Source organism: Hetaerina americana, unplaced genomic scaffold (assembly GCF_022747635.1).
Source record: "Hetaerina americana unplaced genomic scaffold, ioHetAmer1.1.p SCAF_7, whole genome shotgun sequence".
NCBI lineage: Eukaryota > Metazoa > Arthropoda > Insecta > Odonata > Calopterygidae > Hetaerina > Hetaerina americana.
In genome coordinates this window covers 37,343,496-37,369,930 of record NW_027287316.1, presented here as the reverse complement: position 1 = coordinate 37,369,930, position 26,435 = coordinate 37,343,496, and the positions used below count along the sequence as shown (strand labels likewise).

Below are 26,435 nucleotides of genomic sequence, written 5' to 3'. Positions count from 1 at the left end.
ACTTTACACTTCATTTCATGCATGAGGGAAATAAACATTATTTAACATTCATAAAGAATTTTGCGTATTGGATATTGCCATATTTGACGAATGAACCAAATATTCTTATATAATAATAGATCAAATCTTCAAAGGGACGCTAAGGTTGCTAATTGCGGAGAAAATGTGATTATTGATCAATAAATTAAGGGATTAAATCCAAGTGACCTTTCTAGATACCACAATTTAATACGAGTGGATGTGCAAATACCATTAATGATTGAAATACTCGCTATGAAGTGTTTTACATGATCAGAGCTTTATCTTCAACTTCCAAAACCTAACTTAGAGTTAATTACAATTGTAGTTTTAGTACACCGGGTGAGTTTACTGGAATATCTCCAAAACATCCTGTCGGAACAATATTATCCCACCAGGGCTGTTCCATTAGTAGTAGTAGTTGAATGCTACAGTTACTACTTGAGTGACAATCATTAACTTTGTATTTTACAGACGATATGTTTTTCTTTATGACTTCACATATAATTTAAAATTCAACTTACAATAACAAAACATTCTTACTTGAAAAGTAGAGAGATTATTTTGCTGCCTACTTAAGATTTTTAGAGAATCACATTTTGTATTTCTTAATATATTCATGTTACGACTGTTAAGAATAACCAAATTCCCCCTGGGAGTTTACATCATTCGTTCCCTTTCAACTTTTTTCTCCTAATATTACGTGAGAATATCTCTTCTTTATAGTATTTGGGACGCATTACCTAAACTTAATTAGATAACTAGATTTAAGTAAGGAAAACTGAAAACAGAATGTTCCTACAAAAGATATGACTCAATTACGGTCATTTTTCCCTCGCTTCATGAAGATTCAATTTGAGGATTTATCATCACCGCAATCAAATATCTTGAAAAATGCTTGAAAATAAAAAAAAACATTCCGAAAGCTCACTAACAAAGATGAAGAGGATACTCTACAGGGCTTGCACAGATTAATTTTCGAATGAAAAAGAGGAAAACATGCTTTTTTCAACCCTCATCGCAAGCCCTAACGACATTGGGAACGATGTAATGACTTTCAGTTTTGCCTTTTTGAAGTCATACATTCAGGCTGGAAAAAATTCAATTGTGTCCAGAGATCCCAATGGGTATTCAATGGGATTGAAATACATTATAGAAGCGATTAATTTGCTTCATAATCAATTGATGTCAAATTTTAAGGTTAGTTTTGATGAAGGTATATGAATTTCGCGGAATCTGCTCAGGTATACCAACATTACACGGCTTTCATCACACTTACTGGGCTTCTGCATTCGGTGTGTGATATTACTACCGAGTTTTCACGCAACCCTTGATCACTCAATTAATAAGACCAGCATTGATTTCGGGATATTATTCCGTGAGATGGTTTGGTTACACTTTCTAAATGGTCTCAAGACTTCGTAAGTGGATACAATGCCGTCAAGCGCTAGGCCCAGTTCAAAAACTTCGTTATCATAACCGTCTTGGTGTTTGAATTTTAGGAAATCAATTCTAGGAACCTATTTGATTGTGAGTAGTTTAGAATTGGCGGCGTGCTAGTTTAATGGATAGAGAATTTCGCTCCTCGCCTGGAAAGTCCTGGGTTCATATCCCTAGCGACGTTTTGTAACAAAAGAACTCTATACTTTAAGATACCCCGATTCCTAGAATAAGGTTGGAAACCAACTGGCGGAAGAATGAAATTTACACCCCATCCCCTACATACAAAGAATTTCGCACCTTGTGGCTTGCTACAAGGTGAGTCCTGCTCACGTCAAAAAAAAAAAAACATTCGGCCGGTTAATACAGCGCTGTTTTTATTCATGGCTGAAAATTATTTATGGCATGTGGGAACATTCCATTTTGTTTTTAACGATGTTTCCTGAATAGGTACGAGAGTTTGCTTTGTGAATGAAAAAACAGGGTCCTCATAGTGGACGGGGTTATAGATAGACCACAAGTTTGCTTTAAAGGTACACGGATATTCATTTGATTGCCCATAAGAATCAATGTAGAACAAATACGAGGGGGTACTATCGCATCACATTAGACAGTGCGGTATTGAATAGAAAATACGCCACTGCATGGGTAATATATTTTTAACTTCATTCGAGATTACAATTATCTTAATTTTTCTGAAAATTAGCGCGGAATCAAATAAACTATTTTGAACATTTTAGGAGGTAGGTCTTAGCGAGGTCTTTCAACATTTACAATAATACCTTATTAGCCACCGGGAAGGTGTTTGGCAGGGGATATGTCCACTCAATAACATAAACAGCACACGAACACACAAAGAAACGTAATATGCATGCATACCCGAATACAGGAAAATTTCAGACATATAAAACAATGGCAAAAACTTATTGGGTTCAAAATGAATGCAAACGGGGTACCACCATCGTTATCTGTGAAATCATGAAGATAAAGAGATGCCTTAATTATTAAATTTAGCCTCTGCTATATTAGTACTCACTACGGTTACCTACTTCCAAACTAGCTCAAAGTGTTGGCTGAAGTTGCTGGTAGCGTAAAAGTAAAAGAAAGAATACACGTTTATATATATGTATACATATATATGTGTGTATATATATATCTATATATATATATATTTTACATGTATATATTATTATTAGGTAATATACCGGTTAAGGTAAGTTTTTCGATGGACACAGATACTAGATAAATATTTTGTGACTCCTAACAAAACACAAAAGCCAGTATCCTACTCTAAATCAGGTCCCTCTTCATCTCTGAGTACTTTCTTCCTCCCTTCATCCCGTCCAATATCCCTATCCTGTTCCTTCCCTTTCCTCGTTTGCCTAACATTCTCCCCTCAATTACAGTCTTCAACATCCCACTACCGGTCAATACCCCCTTCATCCACTTTTCCTGCCTCCATAGGATTTCTCCCAACAACCCCCTCTCTTCGCCCACCATACCAAGTACTTCCTCGTTTGTTTTCCTCTCTGTCCATTTCACCTTCTCCATTCTTCTCCACACCCACATTTCAAAAGCCTCCAGTCTACGTTTATCCTCCTGCTTCAGGACATATCATGGGAATCCTCGAAATAAGGACTTCCTCATCTTTGAATTTTCCTCTGAGTATAGTCGCGTGAATCACATTGATCATTAGTTTTTTTATCATCAAACGCGTTCCATTGCATAATTTTGGTTGGCTTAGGTTTCGAAGCATCATGGCCACCGAATCAACCTTCAGCTGTTAACTGTGCGATGGTAAGCCAGACACATCCAAGGAGTTTAAAAATTCAGATCGATAGCTGGTGATTTCGTCTTCGTTTGTTGCAAAGTTAATAGATTAGAATGAATGCAGAGTACCAACTATTTGATTCTGAATTACGAAGTTTAAGTCATCCACATCTTTGTTCTTGGACGCCAAAATTGCTTGCTCACCCGACCATTTGTGATATTTGTGGTTATCAATGATCTTCGGGAACACTTTGTTGATGAGCTTATCTTTCGATGAAACGAAATAGCAAAAATTCCGAGGAAATGAAATCAATCCGCTCCATTCATCGACAGGAACACGGCCATTACAAATAGACGACATCAGCAGATGCATAGTTCAGCAGTGCAACTCTCATATTTTGTCAGTTGAAGTTTGCTCACATAGCGGAACAGTTTTGATGATTTGCGGCGAGGGTTTATTTCATCGACAGCAGTTGATCTTGGAATGACTAGCACGAAATTTCCAGACAGTAAAATCATTGCGCCACCAAACCATCTCGAGTCATTGCACAGATCTTTTGATGCCCGGTCAAGTCCTTCCAATCCGCGTTCGTGCGCCATCGTGCATTCGTCCCATGTGATTTTAACTGCTACTAAAATTTTGGCCATTGCGGACGGTTTTGAAATGTTACATGTCATTTGTTCCGTATTTTGTAGGTTTAACGGCCACTTTAGCGGTGAATGAGCCCTACGGCATCCTTCCAGCAATGTGACCGCTATGCAAGAAGAAGTAACTGCTACCGCAAAGTCCGGTTTCGCACGAACAGTGTTCAAAAGCAATGATATGAGGAATATCTTCCAAGTTTAACCAGGGGAATCCAGGAAAAATAAGCCGCTATTTCCATAATAAATTGCCTTCATTAATGTATCATATTCTTCCTTCTGTTGGTGGTTCAGCAGTGGTATATTCGTTTGAACTAATTGTTCAAATTCATGTCGATCATATTCACGTTCACGTTCCAATTCTCGATTAAAGGTGTCCTTCATTCCACGATCTTCACGCCATGCCATTCCTAACTTCACTAATAAACTGCCTCACATGAAGTAACACATGTCTTCAACGAACAGCAAAGCCTAGTTATGCATCTCCTCATTTACCTCAATATCGAGATTTCTTGCAGTGACACGAATTCGATGTAATATGTCCTCTGACATGTTATCCTTGTATTTGTTCCACACCACGTGTACTGGAAAGCATGTCGAATGGATAATAGCAAATAATGTGCGTATCTGAATTGGAGATGCAGAAATACTTGCTTCAGCCATTGTCGCGTCCCAATGATTATCATTTTCAAGCAAATTGAGCTCTTGAAATGTAGCCCGAATGTTGGGCACAAGAAACCATTAACAGTTCGCAGTAATTGGAACGATGTTGGCTCTCAAAAACTCACCAGTAACAACCGCAAATAGAAGTATTCATCATTTTGCGGATGAACTGTACGAGTATTAATAAGGCTGAGACCATCAGTAGAACGCACATCCGGACGACCAGGAACCAAGTCACCTTGCTTCCGACGCGGAAATTTATTCGATGAAGTGATACGATGCGATACGATATTTTACGATATTTTACGATATTTTAATGGTTGTTCTTTTATTCTGGGGTGAGACGAATCCAGAAAACCAGATATAATTAATATCGACGATACGATACGATAATTTGCGATAGGATAATTTGTGATAGGATATTTTACGAAACGATATTTTACGATGCGATAATTTTACGATATTTTAATGGTCATTCTGCTATTCTGGGCTGAGACGAATGCAAAAAACCAAATATAATTTAAATCGATCTTACGATACGATATCACAATATATCGCGATATCGCGATATTTTAATGGTTATCCTGCAATTCTTTGCTGAGATGATTTGAAAAAACCAAATGCCATTAAAATCGACGATACGATACGATATTTTGCGATTTTTTATAATTATTTTTATACTTTGGGCTGAGTCGTATCCAAAAATTCAAACATCATTAAAATCGGTTCAGCCGTTCTCGAGTTATAAATGGTTTACTAAAACTAACACGATTTACGGCTTTGTTTTAAATATTTAGATATACATATACATACATACGTATGTATGCATATATACATAGATATGTTGTATATGTACGCATAAATGTATGTGCTTTAGTGTTGTAGACCTTGTGCCAATTTGCACGTGAAAGAAATTTTTTGTTCTTCCTCCTCTGAGCTAATAAAAATTGTAATTGTTAAATGCCATGTTGTGTACTGCGCATTTCTATAGCAATGCATTATCATCAGGTGGGAGGTAAAAATTGTTTAAGTTCGGAATGGTGCATAAATACGGCAAAATAAATAGACATAGGATTGGGTGAAGTAACTTCGGGGTGGATTAGACGACCTGAGGATAGAAATGGCATTTTTTGCTCTGCGAGGGTTGCTGTTGTCGAAACGTTGAGGTATAGAAGATTAAGACTATAGCGGGAGAATTAATCACAATAGACAAGTCATTCAAAGGTTTTTCTGTCTTATTTTGTTTTACCTTCCCCTCTTCAGTTCCTCTCCAAAGTTACCCTATCCATGCACCATTTTGTCTTATATAGGAAACATTTCGGACTTGACAAAAATGGCATAATCATCTTATAGCCATGCATTGGCGTTGAAACAAGTTTTATCGATTATAAATTGCTGAGGAAAATTAGTTTAATTATTTACTTCCGTGTAATTTCCAAAAATTAAAAATCTGATCCCCTCTTTTTCCAATAGTTGGTGACATTTATAAACTACTCTTTACTGTTTGGCCAGGAATTTATTAAAGTGATGCATTTCAATAGAAGAGCGTTCACTTCATTATGATCACAGGACCTATGAAACAAACTGAAAGAGAATATTACGGAAATTTCTCATTTTCCACCATTAGCTATTTCTTAGAATTTACTTTTTTGGTGTCCAGATAAGACGGAGGTCGTTGTCATTCTATCATTACCTTTTATAAGGGTAGATTTTTATGGGATAGCACTCAGAAAATTTTTACCTTCAGGCTTTATCCTTTTATAAGGATGCAATACAATCTTTGGGAGGCTTTTGCTGTGTTCCAAATGATGAAGAGGAAGTTTGGTGCTTTTACGCTACCGCTATAAGGGAATTCACGCAGTAGTTCCACCTAATGATGCACTCAAGGCCAGCTAATCTTTCTAAACATCGTTTTTCCGCCCTAGTTGATTGGAATAGTGGAATTTTTTCGAATTTCTTCTGTCTTTCCGTAGACGAGGACATCTAATTTGGCGTCTGGGCGCGTAAAATATGATTCCAACGCAGTCTCTAAGGACACCGCCGAGATGACCTCGCCACTATTACGGCCATTTGCGATTCACGTCACCTCCCCACCCTCGCGTTTTTGTGCATGAAATTCTTAACGACGGGGTGACTTATCCGCACGGTGTGAATTCAAGGTACTGCGTGACTTGATGCCGTTCTCATTTGAATTCGGTAATTTTGACTCCGCGAAAAATCGCTTCCATTTTCATCAGAGCGACTTCGGAAGGTTGTTCGAGCCAGCGGAGATTGGAGAGAGGGAGCTTGGGAAAATCAGTCTTTATTCCCTTCTTATTTCCTTTATTTCTTCTAATTCTTTCTTTTACTTTTTAGAGCACCGGCGCTTATTCACCTCACCTTTGAATAAAATCCCATTATTATTCCTTTTTCCCCCCTTTCAGGATTCGGCGGACGAGTAAAAAGGGTATCTGGCCGCAGCGCGGCAACACCCCTTCCTCTGTTCACCCTTTAACCCTCTCCTCTTTCTCTCTCTCCCTCCTTCCCATATGGAGGATGGAAAAGCGTGGGTGCTATGGGATGGAATTGTGAAGGTGGGGGAATGGTGAGAGTTAAGGGAGGGGGGGTAGATGGAGGGGGGAAGAGAGCAGATTTCCCCGACTGCGCATGCGCCAGATCCTCTCACAACCCCCACCCCCTCTCCTCTCCTCGGTCCACCCCGCTCACCCTCTCCTTCCATATCCCACGGCAAACTATCCTGGAGACCTCGGAGTGAATCTCAGCTCATTCTCACTCCCCCGCAAGCGCGCGCGTCTCCCTTTTTCTCGCCCTTCCTCATATCTCCCCGGATTCAGTTCGCGGCCCTCGTGTTGCCGTCCCATAACTTCCTCTCCCTTCCCATACTTCTCCGCTCACCTCAGACACTCCTCTCCTTCTGTCGTCCTGAAAAAAAATCCTACAGACGTCAACGAAAAGTCCGCTGCCACCCACCCCACGTGTCTGTTTTTCTCTCCCCGTCGACGAACCGGGTATCTCCAGCCTCGGCGTCCAAACCCACATCCCGTCTTCCGCGTTTGTATCTTCTAGTCCCTCCTCCCACCACCCCCTTCCCTCTTTCCTCCCCTCGCGCCCCTCGATTTTAACCCTCCGAGGTCCCGCGAGAGGGTGCCCCAGTCGTCGGTTTTCTCTCACTCTCCCTCTCCCTTACCCCCCGCCCTTGCTCCCTCAGAGACCGCAGCTCTGCTAACCGGATCGGAGCGCGCACACACAACGTGCGATCTCCTCTCCGCTACTCCGGTCCCGTCCCTAGTTCGCCTCCCTTCCAGGGATTGCCTTTACCGGTTCCACGTGAATCGCTTCGACACGCAACCTCCATCGCTCCCTCTCGATCTTCCTCGTTTCAGTTCTCTCCCTAAATCATTTTTTCCTCTCCTTTCTCTTTTCCCTACATCGAAAAAAAGAACAAAAACAACCACCTCCCGTCAAGTGGTTTACCATTTCGGTCGATCTTCCTGCTCTCTACGGTTCGGGAAAAGTGTTTTCTTTCGTCTGGGAACATCAAGAGAAAAAGTGCGTGCCGCCATATTGCTTGTTATGTCATATTTTTACATTCTCCTTCGGAGGTTGACTTACCATGGAGATATCCGAGGTCGTGTTATTTTTTAGTCGGTCCTAATTATTTTATTATTTAAGATTATTTTCAGCTGTTGAGTTTTTAAATCGTGTACTTATGCTCGTTTTTTCTCGTTAAAATCATACATTTTTTTCTTGCGCTCTTGATTTTTTCCTTGAATTACTTCAAGGGAGCAATTTTTACTAATAAATTTCGTATTTTACCCAGTTTAATTTTTACGCTTAGTTATTAATTATTGAATCTCCGGTCCAAGAATTTCTTTTTTTCCTCTTATCTACGTCTCTTTGATCTCTTTGTTTTCCTGCTTTTTCGACGTCACTTACTTTCTGAATTTAATTATTTTATTAGTGCTCTCAATACATGCGTGTGGCCGTATTTTATCTAAATGTATTGACATTGTATTTTCAGCGGTCTATTTCACTCCCGTCCCTTTATGTCGAAATGTTATTTTGCCGACGTTAATGGAATTTCAGAGAAGCTCACCTGTGTTCGTTGGTAAAGCCCGTTGCTCAAAGAGTAACCTTTTCTGTCGCCTTTTAATTTTTCGCCGTTTCTGCGAATTTCGCTCGGGAGTTGAAATCACTTCAACCGTGGAACAGTTGCACGTGGTTCAGAGCACATCTAATGGAGATTAAGGGGAAGGTCTGCTTTTGAATTTTTAGGCCGTGATTGTTAATTTTGAAATTCTTTGACATTTTGAACGACGATGAACCGATGAGTTATTCGCTGATTAACTGAAATGTTATTCGCTTCGGAACTCCTTGAAGATCGTAAAACGCAATCAATCCCTCGCTCTTCCATCCTCTCTCCCCCCATCAAGTCATCTGATTGATTCAGAGTTATCCTCGAAAGAATTTGTGATCGTCCCACCGTCCTCTTACTCTTCTTTTATCTTGAGGAAACCCTCCACACTAAAACTACGGCCCGCCCAAGACCCTCGAATCAACTGCTAAACCTTCCCGTGGATCTCCTGTTTCGTCATATTACAGAGAATCTCCCAAGCACGTGTGGAATTTAGGATTGCGAACTCCTCCTAATTAGTTTTGGATTACATTCTAGCTCCATTCACTTAACTTCTCCTCTTCTTCTTCCCTTCCTTAGAAGAAGCACATCCTTCCCCATCCCTCATTATTCAACCCCAAACGCAACAATGTACGTACCGTTTTGTCTCTGATCGTCTGTCTCATCACAGTTCCAACTCCTTCGCATCTTCTCCCCGTTCCGTGTCCCTTTAACCTTCCTTCTTTACCCCTGTCTTTCATTCTTCCTTCTCTCATCAATTTCCTGTTATCTCATTCACCTTCCTCTCTTGTCAAAAAATCTATACCATCCCGTCTCCAATCTCCTCTTCCTTTTTCTCCATCCACATACATTACTCTTCTCTTCTCATTCGCTCCCATTCTTCCGTCCATTTTCTTCCCTATCCTCTTGTCTTTATCACTTTAATCCTAATATTTTCTTAGATTGATCCTCCCTTCATCACATCGCTGAGTTGACTCTTCGTCTTTAAACCTCTTCCAATTATCTAAATTTTTTGTTTCTTCAACACATTGTTTCTTTGTCTCGATCCGTCTTTGGCTCTTTTGCATCGTTGTCTCCGGACTCTGCTGTCTCCTTTCCTTATAACCACCTCATAGCCCCCCTCTCCGTCCTCATTTTCTCCTCCCCAATCTCCAGACTATATTCTGTTTTTCCTTACCCCCTTCCCATTTATCCTACCCCTCGCACCCACTCCAGAAGCAGGAAGATTGAAAAAAAGGCGGCCCGGAGAAGAGACTGGGCCTTCCCTCTTCGCTGGGCTTCCTCTTTCTATCGTTTCAAGTACACGCGGGCGGTATATCCGAACTCCCCTTCCATTTCTCAGTTGATCTCAGCCTACCCTTTTTCTCCCCATTCTTGTGGTGTCGTCGAGGGTGCTTCGTTCTGCCTCTGGAGATGTACATATATATCTATATTATATCACACCGGAGTGTTTCCGAATAGCTTCCTCCACTTAGTAGTCCGCCGGAAGTGTACACGTCCTTGGGGGTTCCATAGTGGGGAGCGTGGTGGTTCATTTATTTCTTCCTGGCTCTATTCTCCAACCCCATTCGCGAAACCACCCCTTCCCTCAACATCCGCTCTTCACCCCTCCCATTATCCCCACAGTTCTCGTCTCTTCCCTTCCTTCTTATATAAAGAAATCCCTTTTCCTCAGCCTCAAATCTTTCTTTTCGTCCGATTCGAACACATCCCTCCCTCTCTTTCTCTCACCTTCCTTTCCTCTCTCTCCTCCTCCATCGCGAGTCCACTTTGTACTCATATTCCAGTGTCCAAGCTAAGGGAGAAAGGGGGGGGGGAATCCGCTTCAACAGTTTTCCAGGCCAACGGAGATTTTTCATATCCGACGATCATTTTCCACGGATTTCCCAGGCTTACGGGCGCCGCTGCGTTTTTTTGTGTGTTTGTGTGTTTGTACGTGTCTGTGTGCTGGCGTGGACGGTGACCGATGCTCTGAAAAGGGGATTCCACTCCTCGTCGCGTCGTGCTGGTATTCCCTACCTTTCCCGAGTCCAGTCTCCGCCGAAGGCGAAAGGATAAAAGGGTATAAGGGAGCAGAAGTCACCCCCTTCCGTCCAGGGTGCAGGGGTTTAATATTCGATTGGGATAAAAAGAAAATTTGTTTGGGGAAATAGAGAGAGGGGGAATTGTGGAATATGGAGAAACGCGCGGAACGATTCGGGTGATTTATTTGCGGCTGCCACGTCATCGTAGCTTGACGGGTGTCCGAGGGAGAAAACCGCTTTATCCTCGTCATACATAGGAGCGGAACAGTTTGCAGGATTGTGGTTTATTCTCTGCAAAAACCTGACTGTATTTCTCGCCTTATAAAGGTTATGAAAATGGAGAAAATGTAGAACAAAGAGACAATTTGTGCGAATTATAATAGTTGAAGAAAACCATGAAGGAATCATAAATCTAGGGTTGCGCAGTATTGCCAAGGGAGTATGAATACTTATTGATAAAAATATTTAAAAGAAAGTTCGCTTCTGATTATTCGTTCAACAGTCACCATTGCTGCAACTATTTGGTCACAAGTGAATAAAATCGCTAACTAATTGTCTGGAAAGAAGTATAGTTTTAAAGACTACTTAGGTTTTATGTGACCGGTATCAAAAATATAGTGGAGGAAGCTGAAGAGGCATATCACCGATTAATACCTTAAAGCTCCATTTGCCAACATAAAGTGGATACATTGCACGAAAAAAAATCTAATAACGATAATGCGTACATGATAAATGCACGTGAAAAGATTTGCTTAACGCTCTGGTTTTGTGGATTATATGGAAAGATATCAAGAAGTATATATTTTCATTTTTAAATCAATCGATCCAAATTGAAAGGCAGCATACGTCCAAACTACTCATTGCTCCGTTATTTAGTATTGAGTTTGTGTCTTTTCAGTTCGAAATCGACGAACGGGAGCGTAGAGTATGCTTCGTTCCCTTAACGAGGTTGGAATTTAGTTAAGGGTGTAGGATCGACCGACCTCCTTTAGAGGTGGTGGTGTATCGGGGAAGGAGAGGTGTAAAGTATACTAAAGATAACAATTTGTGCGTTTTCAAGTGAGATACGTGCACGCACGGAACAGTTTAGGCAGTGCTATCGAGTCCTGCGTCACCTCTCAAGATATTAAGACGCTGACAATAAACGTGGTTGTGCGTATTGTGTTGTAGGAAGATGTCGAACTTCAAGACGCAAGCTGTCCTTGCCTTATGGGCCACCGTCGTGCTGGGAAACCGTGAGTAAAAATTGATTTTTTACCATTTGTATTGTCAGACGTCATGTAGGCAAGAGCAACAATATGGTACTTTGTCAGGTTAAGATGAGTTTTTGAAAGGTTCATACCTATTGAAATTTTTTTTCTTGACTTAATACAATTTGTGATGAATTACGGCGTTTCAGCTTAAAGCGTGTTTATTGCGTGATTTTTTATGTGTTAAACACTTATTACATCTTTTACACTTTTTTGTCTTCTCTTTGAAATGATTACTTTAATCGATTTTCTCCTAAATAGTGTTACGAATTCTTTTTGATAAAAAAAGATGCCTCTTTTCTCATGTCGACGTCATGTTTCGGCTACTTGCTAGCGCATACTTTTCGCTATATCTTGATTTTAGTATCTCATGTGTGATAGTTGAAAGTTAGCTTCGGTTGACTTAGTCGTGTTATTCGCAATTGGACCCAGAACTTTATGTTCATTTTTGACCATTGTAAGAGTTTTTACAAATCATAGAAATTTCAGGAAACCTTTTTTTTATGAAATAGATTTTGTTATCATTATTATCAGCAGTAGTAATCTAGTGGGTTGGGGTGGGTTTCCGTTTGACTCGGTTCAACTCACCACAGCGTGGCACGACACAACAACCCGTGTATTGCATACAGCGTACTATAATAAGTCGCCATTTATTTCTGCATAATCTCCAATTACCTTAATTCCATCCAAAATCTATATTAATTTTAAGTGTTCAAGACAGCTGCTATCCTCAAGATATATAATAAATTTACTTTTACACCAATTACAAAAAAATGCATATTACTCCACAAATTATTTAAATTAATTGTGTACCGGTTTAGGATAGGTTTTTAATGGACACCATAACCACACATTACTCTACCCCTAAGCCAAACCTAAATTATTTAAAGAACGTAATTCCAAGACCTGATGCCCATCATAAGAAACATATAATCGCGTGGGTGAAAAAAGAAACCCAAACTATGTGGACTTAGTTATTTTTTCCTAAATGTTATGAGCATTGCATTCCAATTTAAGGATCAACCAAGAATTTTGGTGCTTTGCAAAGACAAAAAAACCTCCGCTTCACAGATCCTAACATTTGTTTAATCTTTAGAGCCATTACTTCTAAACTTGGAAAATGTTGACTTACTGGGATATAGATTGATTACAGTAATGATATATTTTTATTAAGATTATACGTAGAAGATATTAGACACCTAATTAAATGATATATATATATATATATATATATATATATATATATATATATATGATTGCTCTTCAAAAAGTATGGTAGTTGAAAAATATATCAATTATCTAGTGTAAAATAAATGTAAATTTTTATTATAATGCATAAAAGATTAAACAAGTTACGGAAACAATAATTTATTATTATATTTTAAAAACTAAATTGCTCTATTCAAGCAAATTAGTCTTGTTAACAAGATATTCCTTCTTTGAAAATAAAAGAGATTCCGTCTCTTTAAACCGTAAAACTTAAACTTTTATAAATACATGTTAAATATTTTTACAATATATTAAAATAAATATTTAAATTTCCATGTTAAATTGATATTCATTAAATGAATGTTAATACTTCCCATTAAGGAGATATTTCCCCTTCTGTCTTAAAGAGCGAATATGATTCGATGGTTTTTAAATTTGTAGGGAGTTTTCCAACGCATTGGAAGTATTAAGTATTATTGTATTAATAAATACGTATTTTATCCCTTTATAAATGTGACATGTGTACATACAAATGAAAATTTAAGCAAATAAATTAGAAAATTGAAAATTGCCAGAACCTAATCTTTCATGTACACGAAATTCAAAATGTTGAGAAACGCTTACCGAGAGAAATGTAGAGGATCAAAATCATTCAATGAAAATGAAGATATTTCCATATAAAATTTCATGATCAATGAAGCTAACATGCATTAAAGTCAGCTGCAAATAAATTTTAAATCACTATTAAAATGAACAAAATACCTAATTTTTATTTGATGGTAAAATTAAATCGTTTTTGAAAGATGTAAGGAGAAATTGTTTGTAAGTGGGTGTAATTGAGGGTGGGCGGTACAGTGGGAGACCTTATGAGAAACGTGGTATATAAAGAAAGATTTACAAAGATACGAGGGATAATGATAGGCACCTTAAGTGAAGATGTAAAAAAAAGACTAGGGAAAATTTTAATATGGAGCGAAAGTTTGCATGGTTCAGGAACTTGGTTGATGAGGCAAGATGATCAAGGTAGACGAGAGATCTTTTAAAATATGAATCTAGAGAAGAATTTAAAAAGTGGAATAGACCAAAATGAATATATAGTATACAATGCATACCAACTAGACATGTTAAGAGGGGAGGAGAGTAAAGTGGCTATTGGAAGAAATTCAAAGAAGGCAGGACAAGCGAATGCCGGAGATACTGAGGCAATGAGATGATGAAAACGGTAATAGAAGGGAAAATGCTGGGTAAATGAAGTAGAAGGAGGGAAAGAATTGGCCATTTTTATGGAATAAAGTGAATTAGTTTCCTATGTATGGTGTCATAGTATTTAGGGCTTAGTTGTATATTAGAGTGTAGTAGCAGCCTCCGAATAAATGCCTAACTTAAGCCAGTAGACTATTAATACAAATAAACTGCGAAACAATATTATTTCTTTCCTCAGGCGGAAATATAAAGTTATTTAACTCTTGATAAATTTAAGCTGTTTGGAACGTTTGAATTTTAGCTTTTACAGATTCATCATCTTATGTCATTATCTCATTAATGAGCATGGGATAAAGTTGCGAAATGTTGAATCCTCTTCGGCTTTAAGTTTCAGGAGAAAGGCCTTCATAAATATTTCTTCCGGCATGATTTTAGAATCACTTAGAGACAATTACACGAGTGTGCATTATTCAAATCACAACAAAGGATCCAAGCGAGTTTTAAAAGATTTTTCTTCTCTCTATCATTCATAAGGAAGACGAGAATATTGTGATGCTATCCCTTAACTCTTTGGAACATCTGATATTAGAGTGCGTTTGAGGTGCATAACATTGCTGTGCTAATATTGAGGGACATTAAAAGAGAATGAGACCTATTTGAACCTCATTCAAATTGTAAAGAAACACTTGGTTTTTCCACATAAAATATTTATTTACGACCTAGGTTTCGACGCTCAGCGTCATCTTCAAGACGCTGAGCGTCGAAACCTAGGTCGTGAATAAATATTTATGTGGAAAAACCAAGTGTTTCTTTACAATATGTATCGTTTCCACAAAGTGACGCCTGAAGTTATCTCCTCATTCAAATGTGAAAAAAAGAAATACTATAATAATAAATTATAAAAGAAATATGATATAAAATTTGAAAAATTATTTGAGTACATATATAATAATACTCTCCTATATTCAACGCAGAGTTTGATTATGATTCAATGAAATTCTCCTTTAGATGACGAGCGTTCATTATTTATATTTGAAACTTAGTTTCTCAGTGAGACTTTAATAAAATCTAAGTCGCATAATGATATGGAAACTTGCGTTTGTTAAAATAATAAGATTGAAAAGAGTATATAAAATTATTACTTATATTAATATATCATTGACGAACATATTCCTTGGAAAAAAAGAAACGATTTCGGCGAAGATGATGGGATATCAGTAAATTTATATATTGAACATACGCATCATAAATAAATAATTGTTAGTACTCTCGATTAAGTATTGTTCATGCAAAAGCATTTATTAATTTTCAAGAAACAATTAAGGTAGAGTAATTACTTAGAGTGATATCCTAAGTTGCATGTCATTACAGAAACCTCTCGCCATCGAAGCGGATTGTGATGAAATTACCAAGGGCGTCCCCTTAGTGGTTGTTGATGAATGTGTGGTGTTTTGGAGACAATTTTGCTTGTTATCTTAATGCATTGTTTCCGCAAGAAAGTTACTCCTCTCCCGCTCCAAAACTGTAGTTTCCGACCCCCGAATCCCCGGATCCGGGCTTGCTGACTGCTCGGTGTCCAGTCGATATCTCTCCCTGCTTTCGGACGTGCTTTCGGTACGGATCTGCCCCAATTTTGTGCGGAATTAACTTATTTCTTGTATTTTTTGAAGTGAGTCTATTGTGTGGAGAAATCTTAATTTTGGAAAAAAATCCTTGATTTTCTATTTATGCTGTTTATAAATTTATGAAGTATTGTATACTTTCCTTCCATACAAATTAAATGATTAGTAATGGTGGTGAATTTATATTTTCTCATGTCACCCTTCTTCGTATACGCTGTATACTATTACACACACACACACACACACACACACATATATATATTTATTTATTTATGCATAGACATACACAAACACCCACACACAGCTATTTCATTGCCCAATTCGGTTCTTTTAATGCAATTTAATGCAAGAGCTGTTCCAGCGCAAATATAAATACCAATGACCAACAACATGGAGGTCATAGACAGCCAAGTTTGATATAAGAAGATAATGAAAGTAGTACAGAAACTTAGATGAAACTCAAAGATGCTACAAGAGCAAGAAAGAAAAAAGTTCGCCGCGACCATCGATAGAAAATTAGAAGGAATAAATGAAATTTGTACAGAAGAACGTGGCTAGGAAATAAAGAATATCATAACCGAATTAAAAAAAAGTCTTGAGTATGGTGGTGAAATATTAGCGGCTATGGGTAAAAGCCGAAACAAGAGAATTCATAGAGGCAAGAAGAAAATGCGATGCAGAAATGAAAGTTTTTTTAGGAGTTACGGATCCAAGTCAAACGAGATTAAAAGAAAGCCAAGGAACGGTGAATAAAAAGCTGCTGACAGGAAATAAATAACAAAGGAAAGAAAAAGAAGAGAAGGAAAGTAGCGAAACTGCTTATAAACTGATGAAGAGACAATTCGGAGGAAGAAAAACAGAATATTGCATCGTTTGCATCGATTAGAGAAATATAAAAACAGAAAATTAAAAAATTGTGGAAAAAAAGAAGGAATATACTGATACCAAACAAATTGAAAATGGCTTTAATTAAAAAAAACTGTAATAGGAGAAGAAAACGAAGTCAGCTTACGGTTACGAACAACGAAGTGATTCGTCAAAGCGATCGTGTGGTGCTCTACAGATTAATGACATGAAACACAAAAGGTGAACCTGCAAAGAATTGAATCCTTTGAAACATGGTGCTGGAGGAAAGTGTCGAAATTTTAATGGACAGACAAAGTTGGATGCGAGGAAGTACAAAGAAGAGCTAAAGAGAATAGGACCATATGGAGAGGTCTCTACGGCAAAGAAGAACTAGATGGACTGGACAAATATGAGCGATGAGAAGTAATCCACAACTCCTATCTATCCAAATGAGATGTAAATTTCCACGAGCGAAATATGACCAATCTTGCTGCCGAAATTGGAACCTTTCCCTTTCCGTGCCAATAATCTACTAGTTAGTAGAACAAGTTTTTGGTTTTGGATCCCGGGTGTGTCATGTTTTCCTTAATTAGAGTTATTTTCTATCGCAATACATAAATATACAGTTTAAAAATACACTATATGATTTTTACGTTTGCATTTTTTAGATTTTTGTTCTAATGATACAATTAAAAATTGACGCATTTAAAGAGGACTATACCTCCTATACAAATCCTGTTTAAGGATTAGCACACAAGCTAAATGGGGTGATAGTTTGTTCTATTGGCAGTCAGGCTCTATCAAAGGGGATTAATTGTTAATATTGTCATTTGAAAGCATCGTTAGTTAGGCTTCCTTTCGTTTGAAACTTCTTGTTAAATAAAATCTTTTTATCTCTATTCCCTTTTCCTTTCTGTAGAACCAACAATTTATAAAATTAGCAGTTACCTATTAAGAAAAGTCCAAACAGATGTATTGGTACAACTCCAATTAAATAAAAAAATACTCTTGACGAATTATAAATTCTGAAATCATGGTTTGTATTGGATGGCATTAAATTCTACGCCTCGATTTGAGGAAGGCCGATTTAACTTATACAATAATTTCCTAGATCTTCATTATGGCACGACTTAGGCATTTTTTAAATATTTATTATCACATTATGAATTATTTTCTAGGTTAACCTGAATTTTGTTTTAGCCATATATCCTTGGAGGCAATAAAAATACATTTTCTCCTTAATTGTATATACTCGTATCTGTCAGTTTTCTAGCTTTTCGGTGTGCAGATAAAAAATGAACCATTGCTTTCCAAATATTCAGGTGTGGAAGATGATTTAAGTTTTTCAGATTAAACCGCTATGCTGAGAAGCACGTTTATCGCAATACTGTAATGCAGTATGTGACATGTTAAAAACTAAAATCTCTGATTTTATCAATTAAATATGTTTCACCAATTACCAAGCCGTGGAAAGTTTCTTTCTTCTTAAGCATACCGTTTTATATACTATATTTTAAGTTCAGGATTACGAATAATTGAATAATATTGTCCATAAAATTTATTAGCTTTCCATCCCATAGTATGGTAGCCGCTGCTACGCGATCAATCCGCCTGGTGAATTCTTATTTGTCCACGCCTTAATTTTCAACAAGTAACTTTGCCGATTTCTTCCTTTTGAAGACATTACCTTCAATTCTTATTCTAATATACTTCTCAGAGTCTACTCTGCCTTATAATATGTCGAATTCGTATTTCTTCTTACCTGTAGATTCTTCTCTTTACATGGAATATTAGGATTTTTGTCCTGTTCCGTATCCTTCAGGATTTATATTTCTATCCCTATCATCTATTGTGTTTTTCTTCTAATACTTATGTTGTCTTAGATGTTAGATTTATTTATCTCCACTCATGCTTTATACATTCTGTTTTCATTTTTTTAAACTTCTCGTGGCTTGTCGTTAATGGAATACATATTTAATTTGGCCCTTATGTCTTTATTTCGTATCAGATCCTGTAGGCTACCTACTTTTTTCTCTTCTTCTCCAATTGCTATATAAAGTTGGTCCATTTGCATCTGTTAAGTGAAAATATTAGTAATAAAAGTAATAGCTTGTTTTGAAAATGGCATATTCCTTTATAAAACCTTCGTTGAATTGCTCAATATCTCACAGTTTTACCCAGGCCAACAATAGAAACTGTCGTAAAATTCCAGGTAACAAATTGTAATTTTCTCATGAGCGCAATTTGTTGCTAACACAATACCGAAACTATAACCACTATTAATAACCATATTATTACCAACAAAAACAATTTATATAATGAAAAATTAGTGAGTTTAGTTAGCGATTAAATTAAAATATTCGGGTACTCGGGTGCAAATTATAGTTGAATAACGTAATCCATGGTGACCATGACCATTCTTATATTTTATCCCCGTGTCAAATCGATCGATATGCTAATAGTTCTAGGAGGTATGCTGCATAATTCTATGCCATAAAAAATTTTCTCTTTTTCGAAAAAAAAACTTCGGCACCTTATACCTTTCTAAGAGTCTTCAAGTCTCGCCTGCCTTCTTGAAAACTTCTAATTTCATTTTCTCCAGCACAACTTAGCACATTTATTCATTTCTGATTGGGATTTCTTCACAAATCTTATGGATTTTCCCGAAATCGTTTCCGATTGCGCAATTAAAATTTTTCCACGTATATCCCAGATACATTCGAGGTATTTCAAATACGGCCTGACTTGCGCATCTGTAATCTTGTCATATGTCTCCTTTTTGCTTATCCACGCAACTGAAAAATCTTTACGAAGATTTGTCAAACTGATATTTCCAAATCATAAATTTTCTGCGTTTTCGAGGGAGATTTTATTTCGGTAGACAGTTCTTCCAGCCAGGCGTGCAGTTTCTAGGCTGTTTATTTATTACTCCAAGGGGGAGATTTCCCTATTTCATTCGGAAATTTACACGTCATCAAATATTTTCTATCTGGTTTGCAATACGTTTTAGTTATTTATATGATTTAAATAGAATGTATGAATTTATTTCGGCTTCCTTCACAAGCTGAGGTCAAATATTATGGATTTAGCACTTGAAAAAACAATTGTGTTAATAAGTCTATTCATTAAATGATTTAAGCAAAGTTCCCGCGGGGGTGGTTCAAGTGAGATTTGAATTTTATTCGCCCAAGAGCTCAATGGTGCTGGAAGAGCAAATTAGGAGTACGTGCCTGGTACTGAGAGGAATTTTTTCTCCCCATATTACATGCAATTTCGAAGATATTAGAAATGCGTCTGGCACACTGAAGTCAGAACGCTTAAAAGGCATGAATTAAAGCCTTAAGCAGAATGCTTACTACAATAATCTGTTCCTAGGAGATTCCCACCCACCGGCAAAACGTTTTTTTTTAGGATCACAGGCCATGCATGCATGAGGGCGACATATGGTCTAGTGACGCCACTTCCTCCACGGCTTGGTTATTTGGCCATTTCCTGTGATGTTGCGCTTGTTGTTTCCTTTTCTCCCACATTGGTTTTTCTCTGTATGTGTGTCGGGTGTTTGGAAAAGAGAGAGAGAGAAAAAAAGGTAGGAAAGACCCTTAAATTAGAGCTGAAAAACGTAGGGAACTCGGGAGATATTTTTCCGTCCCACTGCCGGTGAGATGCAGAAACTGAGGTCGTCTGGAGAGGGCACAAAAAAGAGCAAAAACAAGTCTGCGCACAGAGCATTGTTACCGTTTCTATTTCTGGAAGAACGACCGGTAGGTACGTACTGCAAGGCTTTCTCGTAAATTTCTTCCTTATGTATATTTTTTTACGGGGTTGAAGTTGGAGTTTGGAGTGGATGCATGGCTTTGGGTTGCGTTCCGGGGATCATGTGGATGACGGGAGTGTGGCATAATGGGAGAGCGTTTCGAGAGAGGACACGTGGAGGGAATAGGAGGTGAAGAAGGAGAGATAAAGAAAAAACGGGGCGGGTAATGGGGTTGAGAGAACTGGAAACCAAATATCCGATGGAAGGAGAAAATCAGTTTCCTTTCGGGATTATCTTATAGGAGGAGTTATAATTCCCATCTGCCTCTCAACCGGTAATGGGCGGGGTAAAAGGGAAGGATATTGGATTTTCACGAAAATTTCTTTCTGTGTGTAAGACGGAGAAATAAATTATGAGGCTTTCAGAGACATGCGTGTGCGTGTGTGTGTACGCGTTTTTGTGTGCGTTTGCGCATTAGTGATCACGCTTTTCAATTTGCATTCCTACGTTTCGTCCCGAGGCGCAATAGCGTTGCTGCTTGTAATCACGCTAACGCGAATTACATTTCTTTGATAGTGTCGACCCTGCTCGGAAGATATTTTAATTATTGGGAAACCGTTAGGGAGAGATTTAATGTATTCAAGTAAATATTTTATCCAATTCCATCTCGCGCTTTTAAAATTCATCTCGGCGTGACGGGGAGGATGAGGTTGGATTGCGATGAGCTGATTCGATTATATGGCATACGTATTTATACTGCGTCGATTAAGGGGATATGAAGAACTCCTCGCGTTGATCAAGTTAAACACCAGTCATGTAATGCAGGTTTGTCGTTTTTTGAAATATAATATACATTCGTGGAGAATAGTCGCAATTTGCTCAACATTAAGTGTTTTAAATTTTACACTTTTTGTAGCTTAATTAGAGCATTGCAAAACTGTAACCTCTTACCATAATATAACATTATATATTAGAAGTTTGGCTTTTTGCGGACCAGTTTTCGAAATAAATAAATTTAAAAAAATAAAGTTTAACAGTTTTGTTTTTCGTGTTCTTGTTTCAACAGCATAAAATGAGAATAAAACCACATAAGCCTAAACTTAATAAAATATATTCAATATTAGGTACGGAATATGACATGACGTGTGCTGAACACTCTGCAACATTTGTTGACCGTAAGGAATAACCTCCCAACCCTCTTCCTAAAATATCGTCATGTGGTTAATTGGAAGCTCTTATATTAAATTTCTAATTTTAAAGTAATTATGCGAATGGATCTTGAATGACGTTGTTAGATTTTCCGCGGTTTTTCCGCGCGCACTGCACGGTTGCAGTTTGAGCACGTCAAGTTCAATAAAAGCAAAGGGCATCCTCGTGTCACGCTCTACCAATTCCTCTTCCGCAATAAACATTTTTCTATTCTCCATGCCTAGCTGCACGCTCTAACTTCAACTCGCACTAATTTAAATCACTCTTCACGTCATGTAATAATCAAGATTTTGGTATTAATGAGCGCATTGCCAGTCGACTGTTGGTTTTATTTAATCAAATGGATTTTATTTCGAATCATCATCATCAGCTCCCCCTTTTCTCTATGCAGTATTAATTTCCTCTCAACCCCTGAGAGCTTTTCTGTTTTGCGTCCTATGTACTTGTTCCTCATAATCTTCCTGTACTGAATTTTCCCTCCATTTTCCCTTGTAATATATTTCTAAAAAATCAAATGTAACTTTAGGCCTTTTCAATCCATCTAGTTCTTCTTTGCCCAAGAGTTCTATCCTTGTAGTTTTCCTGCCCTCTTTCTTATTCGTACCTCGCTTTGTCAACATACTCGTAAGCGTTCTCCTCCCGATTCATTATGTTGATATTCATAGTTAAAAATTGTCCTAAAGGTTCAATATGTCTATTGAACCCTCCCATTTTCATTCAATATTTTGATATAAATAATATTGTATCCTATTAACTTGGATATCCTACCCCCCTTCATTATCTCCTCCATCTCCACAGCTTGCATTTCACTTCTCAGGTACTCACTCAAAGACCAGCTCTCTGTTCCATAAGTCAGTGCTTTCTACCAATGTTTTCAGTATTCTATTCTTTATTTTCTTACACATAACTCCGCTCAATAGAACCTTATTTATATTTTCATCACTCTTCATGTCCATCAGTACTCCTTATTCTACATTGTATGTACACCCTGCGGATTCTTAAATAATGAGCCCTAAATCCTTAAAATATTATTTTTTCAAAGTAGAAGGGATAAATATAGTAGTTAGACATGAAATGGACAAGAAAGAAGAAGATACAAAGGGAATTCAGGGACAATCACTCCAATTATATTGCCTTGTTTAAAGAATGGACGAAAAAAGATGCCAAAGATCTCTGTTAGAATGGTCACCACCAAAAAGAAGGGAAAGTGGATGACCTAGGAAAACATGGAGGTCTGAAATGATTCTTATAATGAGAGGTCGAGGCTTGGGAGAGGAAGATTAAATACGACCTAGAAGAGTGGATGATAGGAGTTGCAGGGTATCCACTGGAAAGTAAAAAGGCCTTAAAAAAGCAGGCATAGCATTATTGCATCTCTTTATATATGATATATATGTGTGTAAAAATGTATTTGCATACTATTTAAAAGTTTTTTATTGCATCATTTGTTTGAATAGATCAATAATATTTGTAAGAAAAATAGAGAATATATCTGTACGATCATACGTTAATGGCTGTATTTTAAATGGAATCCTGACCAAAAAAAATTGATTTAAGGAGTAGCAATATTGATTGAATTGAGCTCTTACGGCCAGTAGTATTGAATAAATGAAAAACTCCAATACCCGTAAACAGTTTACCTTTCTAAACTAAGTAAAATGGCTTTGGTTGACCAACGCCACAAGTCAAAGGATGGGGTAAAGGGTAAAAAAGGAAAGGGATGAAAAAGGTGAATTCGATTACGCATATTCGTATTCAGCCACAAAGTAGCCCTCTTCAGCGTACTTAAGGTGAATCGCCACGGCAACACAAGTTGAAGTGGTAGCCATAAGGAGTAGCAATATCATTATTAAAGTATATACCTCTGGCCTAACTATTAATGCTTATTAATAACATAAATATTATTAATTCACTGAATAAATAAACTTTTCATATCTGATACCTGATGACGTCGCTTATAGTATACGTCAAAACCGGTGTAAGGGAAGTAACTTTTATCGAGAAAAGTTACTTTCCTACCACCGGCTAGGGAATTATTATTCGGCGATCGTGAATTTTTTCATAGTAGAGACTCACCACTGAATTCTACAGCTAATTACTTAAAAGTTGTGTTCAGATCAAACTTTTAAGTTTTCGACTTCACGAGCAAAACCTTTTAAATTTTAATTGAAAGAACTGGAAAGGTTTTTCCAGCCAGCCAGGGGTCCAACACTATTCTGTTAACGTTTCTATGAGATATTTTTACAATATTCGTATTTATTTAAAAAAACACGGTCTTTAAATGTAGATAAATTATTTCTACTAGGAGTTAGTCCAAGCGAAGCATTTTGGTGTGTGCCCATGCTTGGCATACTGAGGCGTGGTAACGGCTATTTATGAGAATTACCTACCTTTGAGGAGAATTTAGCCCTAGATATTCAGAATATATTGCCAACCAATCTCTAAAGACAATCAATCCATTGAAACTTTCCATAAGCATACTTTTTATGTTAGTTTTTCCAAGATTATTTCTTAACAAAGAATGACTTGCAGTTGAAAAATATTTGAAACATCAATGCAGTAGGTCCATTTTAAATGACTCTGGTAGTTTTCCACAGATTTATTTTGCGGCAGAGAGCGTTTCACCGCAAAATAAAGTCTGTGGAAAATTACAAACTCATTTAATATGGGCATCTAACAATTCCACGAAATGGAGCCTGAAAGTGTTAAGTATGTCAACGTAGTAATTACATTTTTATGAGAGCGTATGCAGGAGCATGTACACGATATGAACAGTGAAAAGGGGTGTAACCTAAACTAGCTTGACTATTTCAATTCTGCCGCGGCTGTTGCTGACGTCTTTGAAGTTGCAATAAATCTAAAATGCCGCATAATTGCTGTGAAACACTAGTAAATTAATTGCTTTTTTCTGGCTTCAGAGCGTCTTCCCCGTTCTGCTCTACTCCTGATAATAATTTTGATATTGGTACGTAATACTGCGGTTAATTTATTGCCTGATTGCACTCTACTTTGCTTACTTTTAGCTCTTTTTCTGCGTGTCGATGTATCAATTACGTGCATATGGCACTTGATCATTTCTCCGTACACTCAAATTCGATGGATTGGTCAATATTGACGGGACTCGCATTGAGCACGACCGAAGCTCAAGCAGATCGTCTGTAGAGTGTTTGTTTTTGTTACAGTAGAGGGAATTGAAAAAAAGATTTTGAGTGACCTTTTCTCCTGCTCCGTGGATAAACAGATGGCTTCAACAGAGAGCATGGAATACCTGTCCAATTCGTTCAGTTGGAATTGAGTTTGCTCCCTTCACTCGTTATTTAGCTACTTCCTATGCACATTTTGATTGTAGAGTCACGAAAGAAGACCAATTACTGTAACTAAACACTTCTGGTAATACACAAAAGTATTCATTCTACTATTGCTCCCATTTGGTACTGGATCAAAAAGGAAATATTTACCGCGTGGAATTTTATAGGATACTTTAGTTTAAATCCTGTCGCGAATGAAGAATTTTAAGAAAGGGTCAGAGGGAAATGCTATGCATTGAAGAGATGAGTAAGCGTTAGAATCGGTATGAGATAGAGTAGGGTCACTACCGCTACAACTAATCAATCCCCAGTGCCTTCAAATGGCTATTAGCATGAAAAAGTAATTAAATTGCCAATTGATTGGTTCGAAAAACGCAAAAATTGATTAATTAAGAACTATAACAATCGGTGTAGTGTTGCATTTCTCTTATTTGACTAGTTTTATTAGTAGTCCGCAATTAAGACGTGGGATGTTATAAATATCCATTCCTTTCTTATATGTATTTACTTATAATATCCAGAAAGCCATTGTCAAGAAAATGGTTTTCTTGAGCAAATGAAACGTATTAGTTTAAATCTCGAATCTCGAAAATTCGATAAAACTCTGTCGAAATCAACAATGTATCTCTTATTTCTCACGGTGGCAATCAACTAATCACAAAATACCCAAAGCATGTTTATTTGAACTTAATCCCTAATTTCCCCCTAGTTCTGTGTCCTCTAAATATTGTACAGGGCAGCATGCGTTACAGTAAGTTTGGAATAACACTTGTCAATTGTGTTCCTTTTACTTACAGTCAGAAAAACAAATGATTAATACAGAGTAGAACGAGTCAAAAGGTTAGAGTAGTAGAAGGGTAGAACGTTGAGTTACTGGCCGCATGGCCGAGTTTCATGCTCGGATGATGGCTCTGGGCACCCTCAGTTACGGTTTCACTTCCCGAGTTTTTAGGGTATCGCTTATCTGAAAAACCGTGGTTGTTATGAGGAAAGCATATGACATGTAAATTAATCTCGACAGATCTAAAGGTACGAACTTTACATATGATGGAGATGTGTGGCACAACGTGAGCGCTACTATAGTTGTTAGTTGGAAGCCATCAAATACCAATACATAGTTGAATGAGTTTGCTTAAAAATTAGAAATAAAACCATATCAATATTTTCTATTTTGCTACTTGGAAGTAATTCCTTTAGCGTTCATCTTCCCTGTCTCCTATTGGATTTCTTACAAAAACCCTTTCTCCTTCCCCACCATGTTTAGTTCTCTGTTTGCTTCCCTTCCGTCTATTTTACCTTTTCCGTTTTTCTCCACAACTACATCTCAGAAGTCTCTAATCCA

The 26,435-nt window shown here is 37.5% G+C and overlaps 1 protein-coding gene across 2 annotated transcripts in view; it reads left to right on the top strand.

Annotated features, from left to right (window-relative positions):
- The first annotated feature begins 11,712 nt into the window (after positions 1–11,712).
- Positions 11,713–26,435, top strand: part of LOC139696620 (neuronal acetylcholine receptor subunit alpha-10-like) — a 478,691-nt gene continuing 463,968 nt past the window's right edge. For both annotated transcript variants that reach the window (XM_071595429.1, XM_071595428.1), the window contains exon 1: positions 11,713–11,927. In XM_071595429.1, coding sequence (XP_071451530.1) covers positions 11,867–11,927 — 61 coding nt within the window. In that variant the 5' untranslated portion in view covers positions 11,713–11,866. The remainder of the gene's footprint in view (positions 11,928–26,435) is intronic.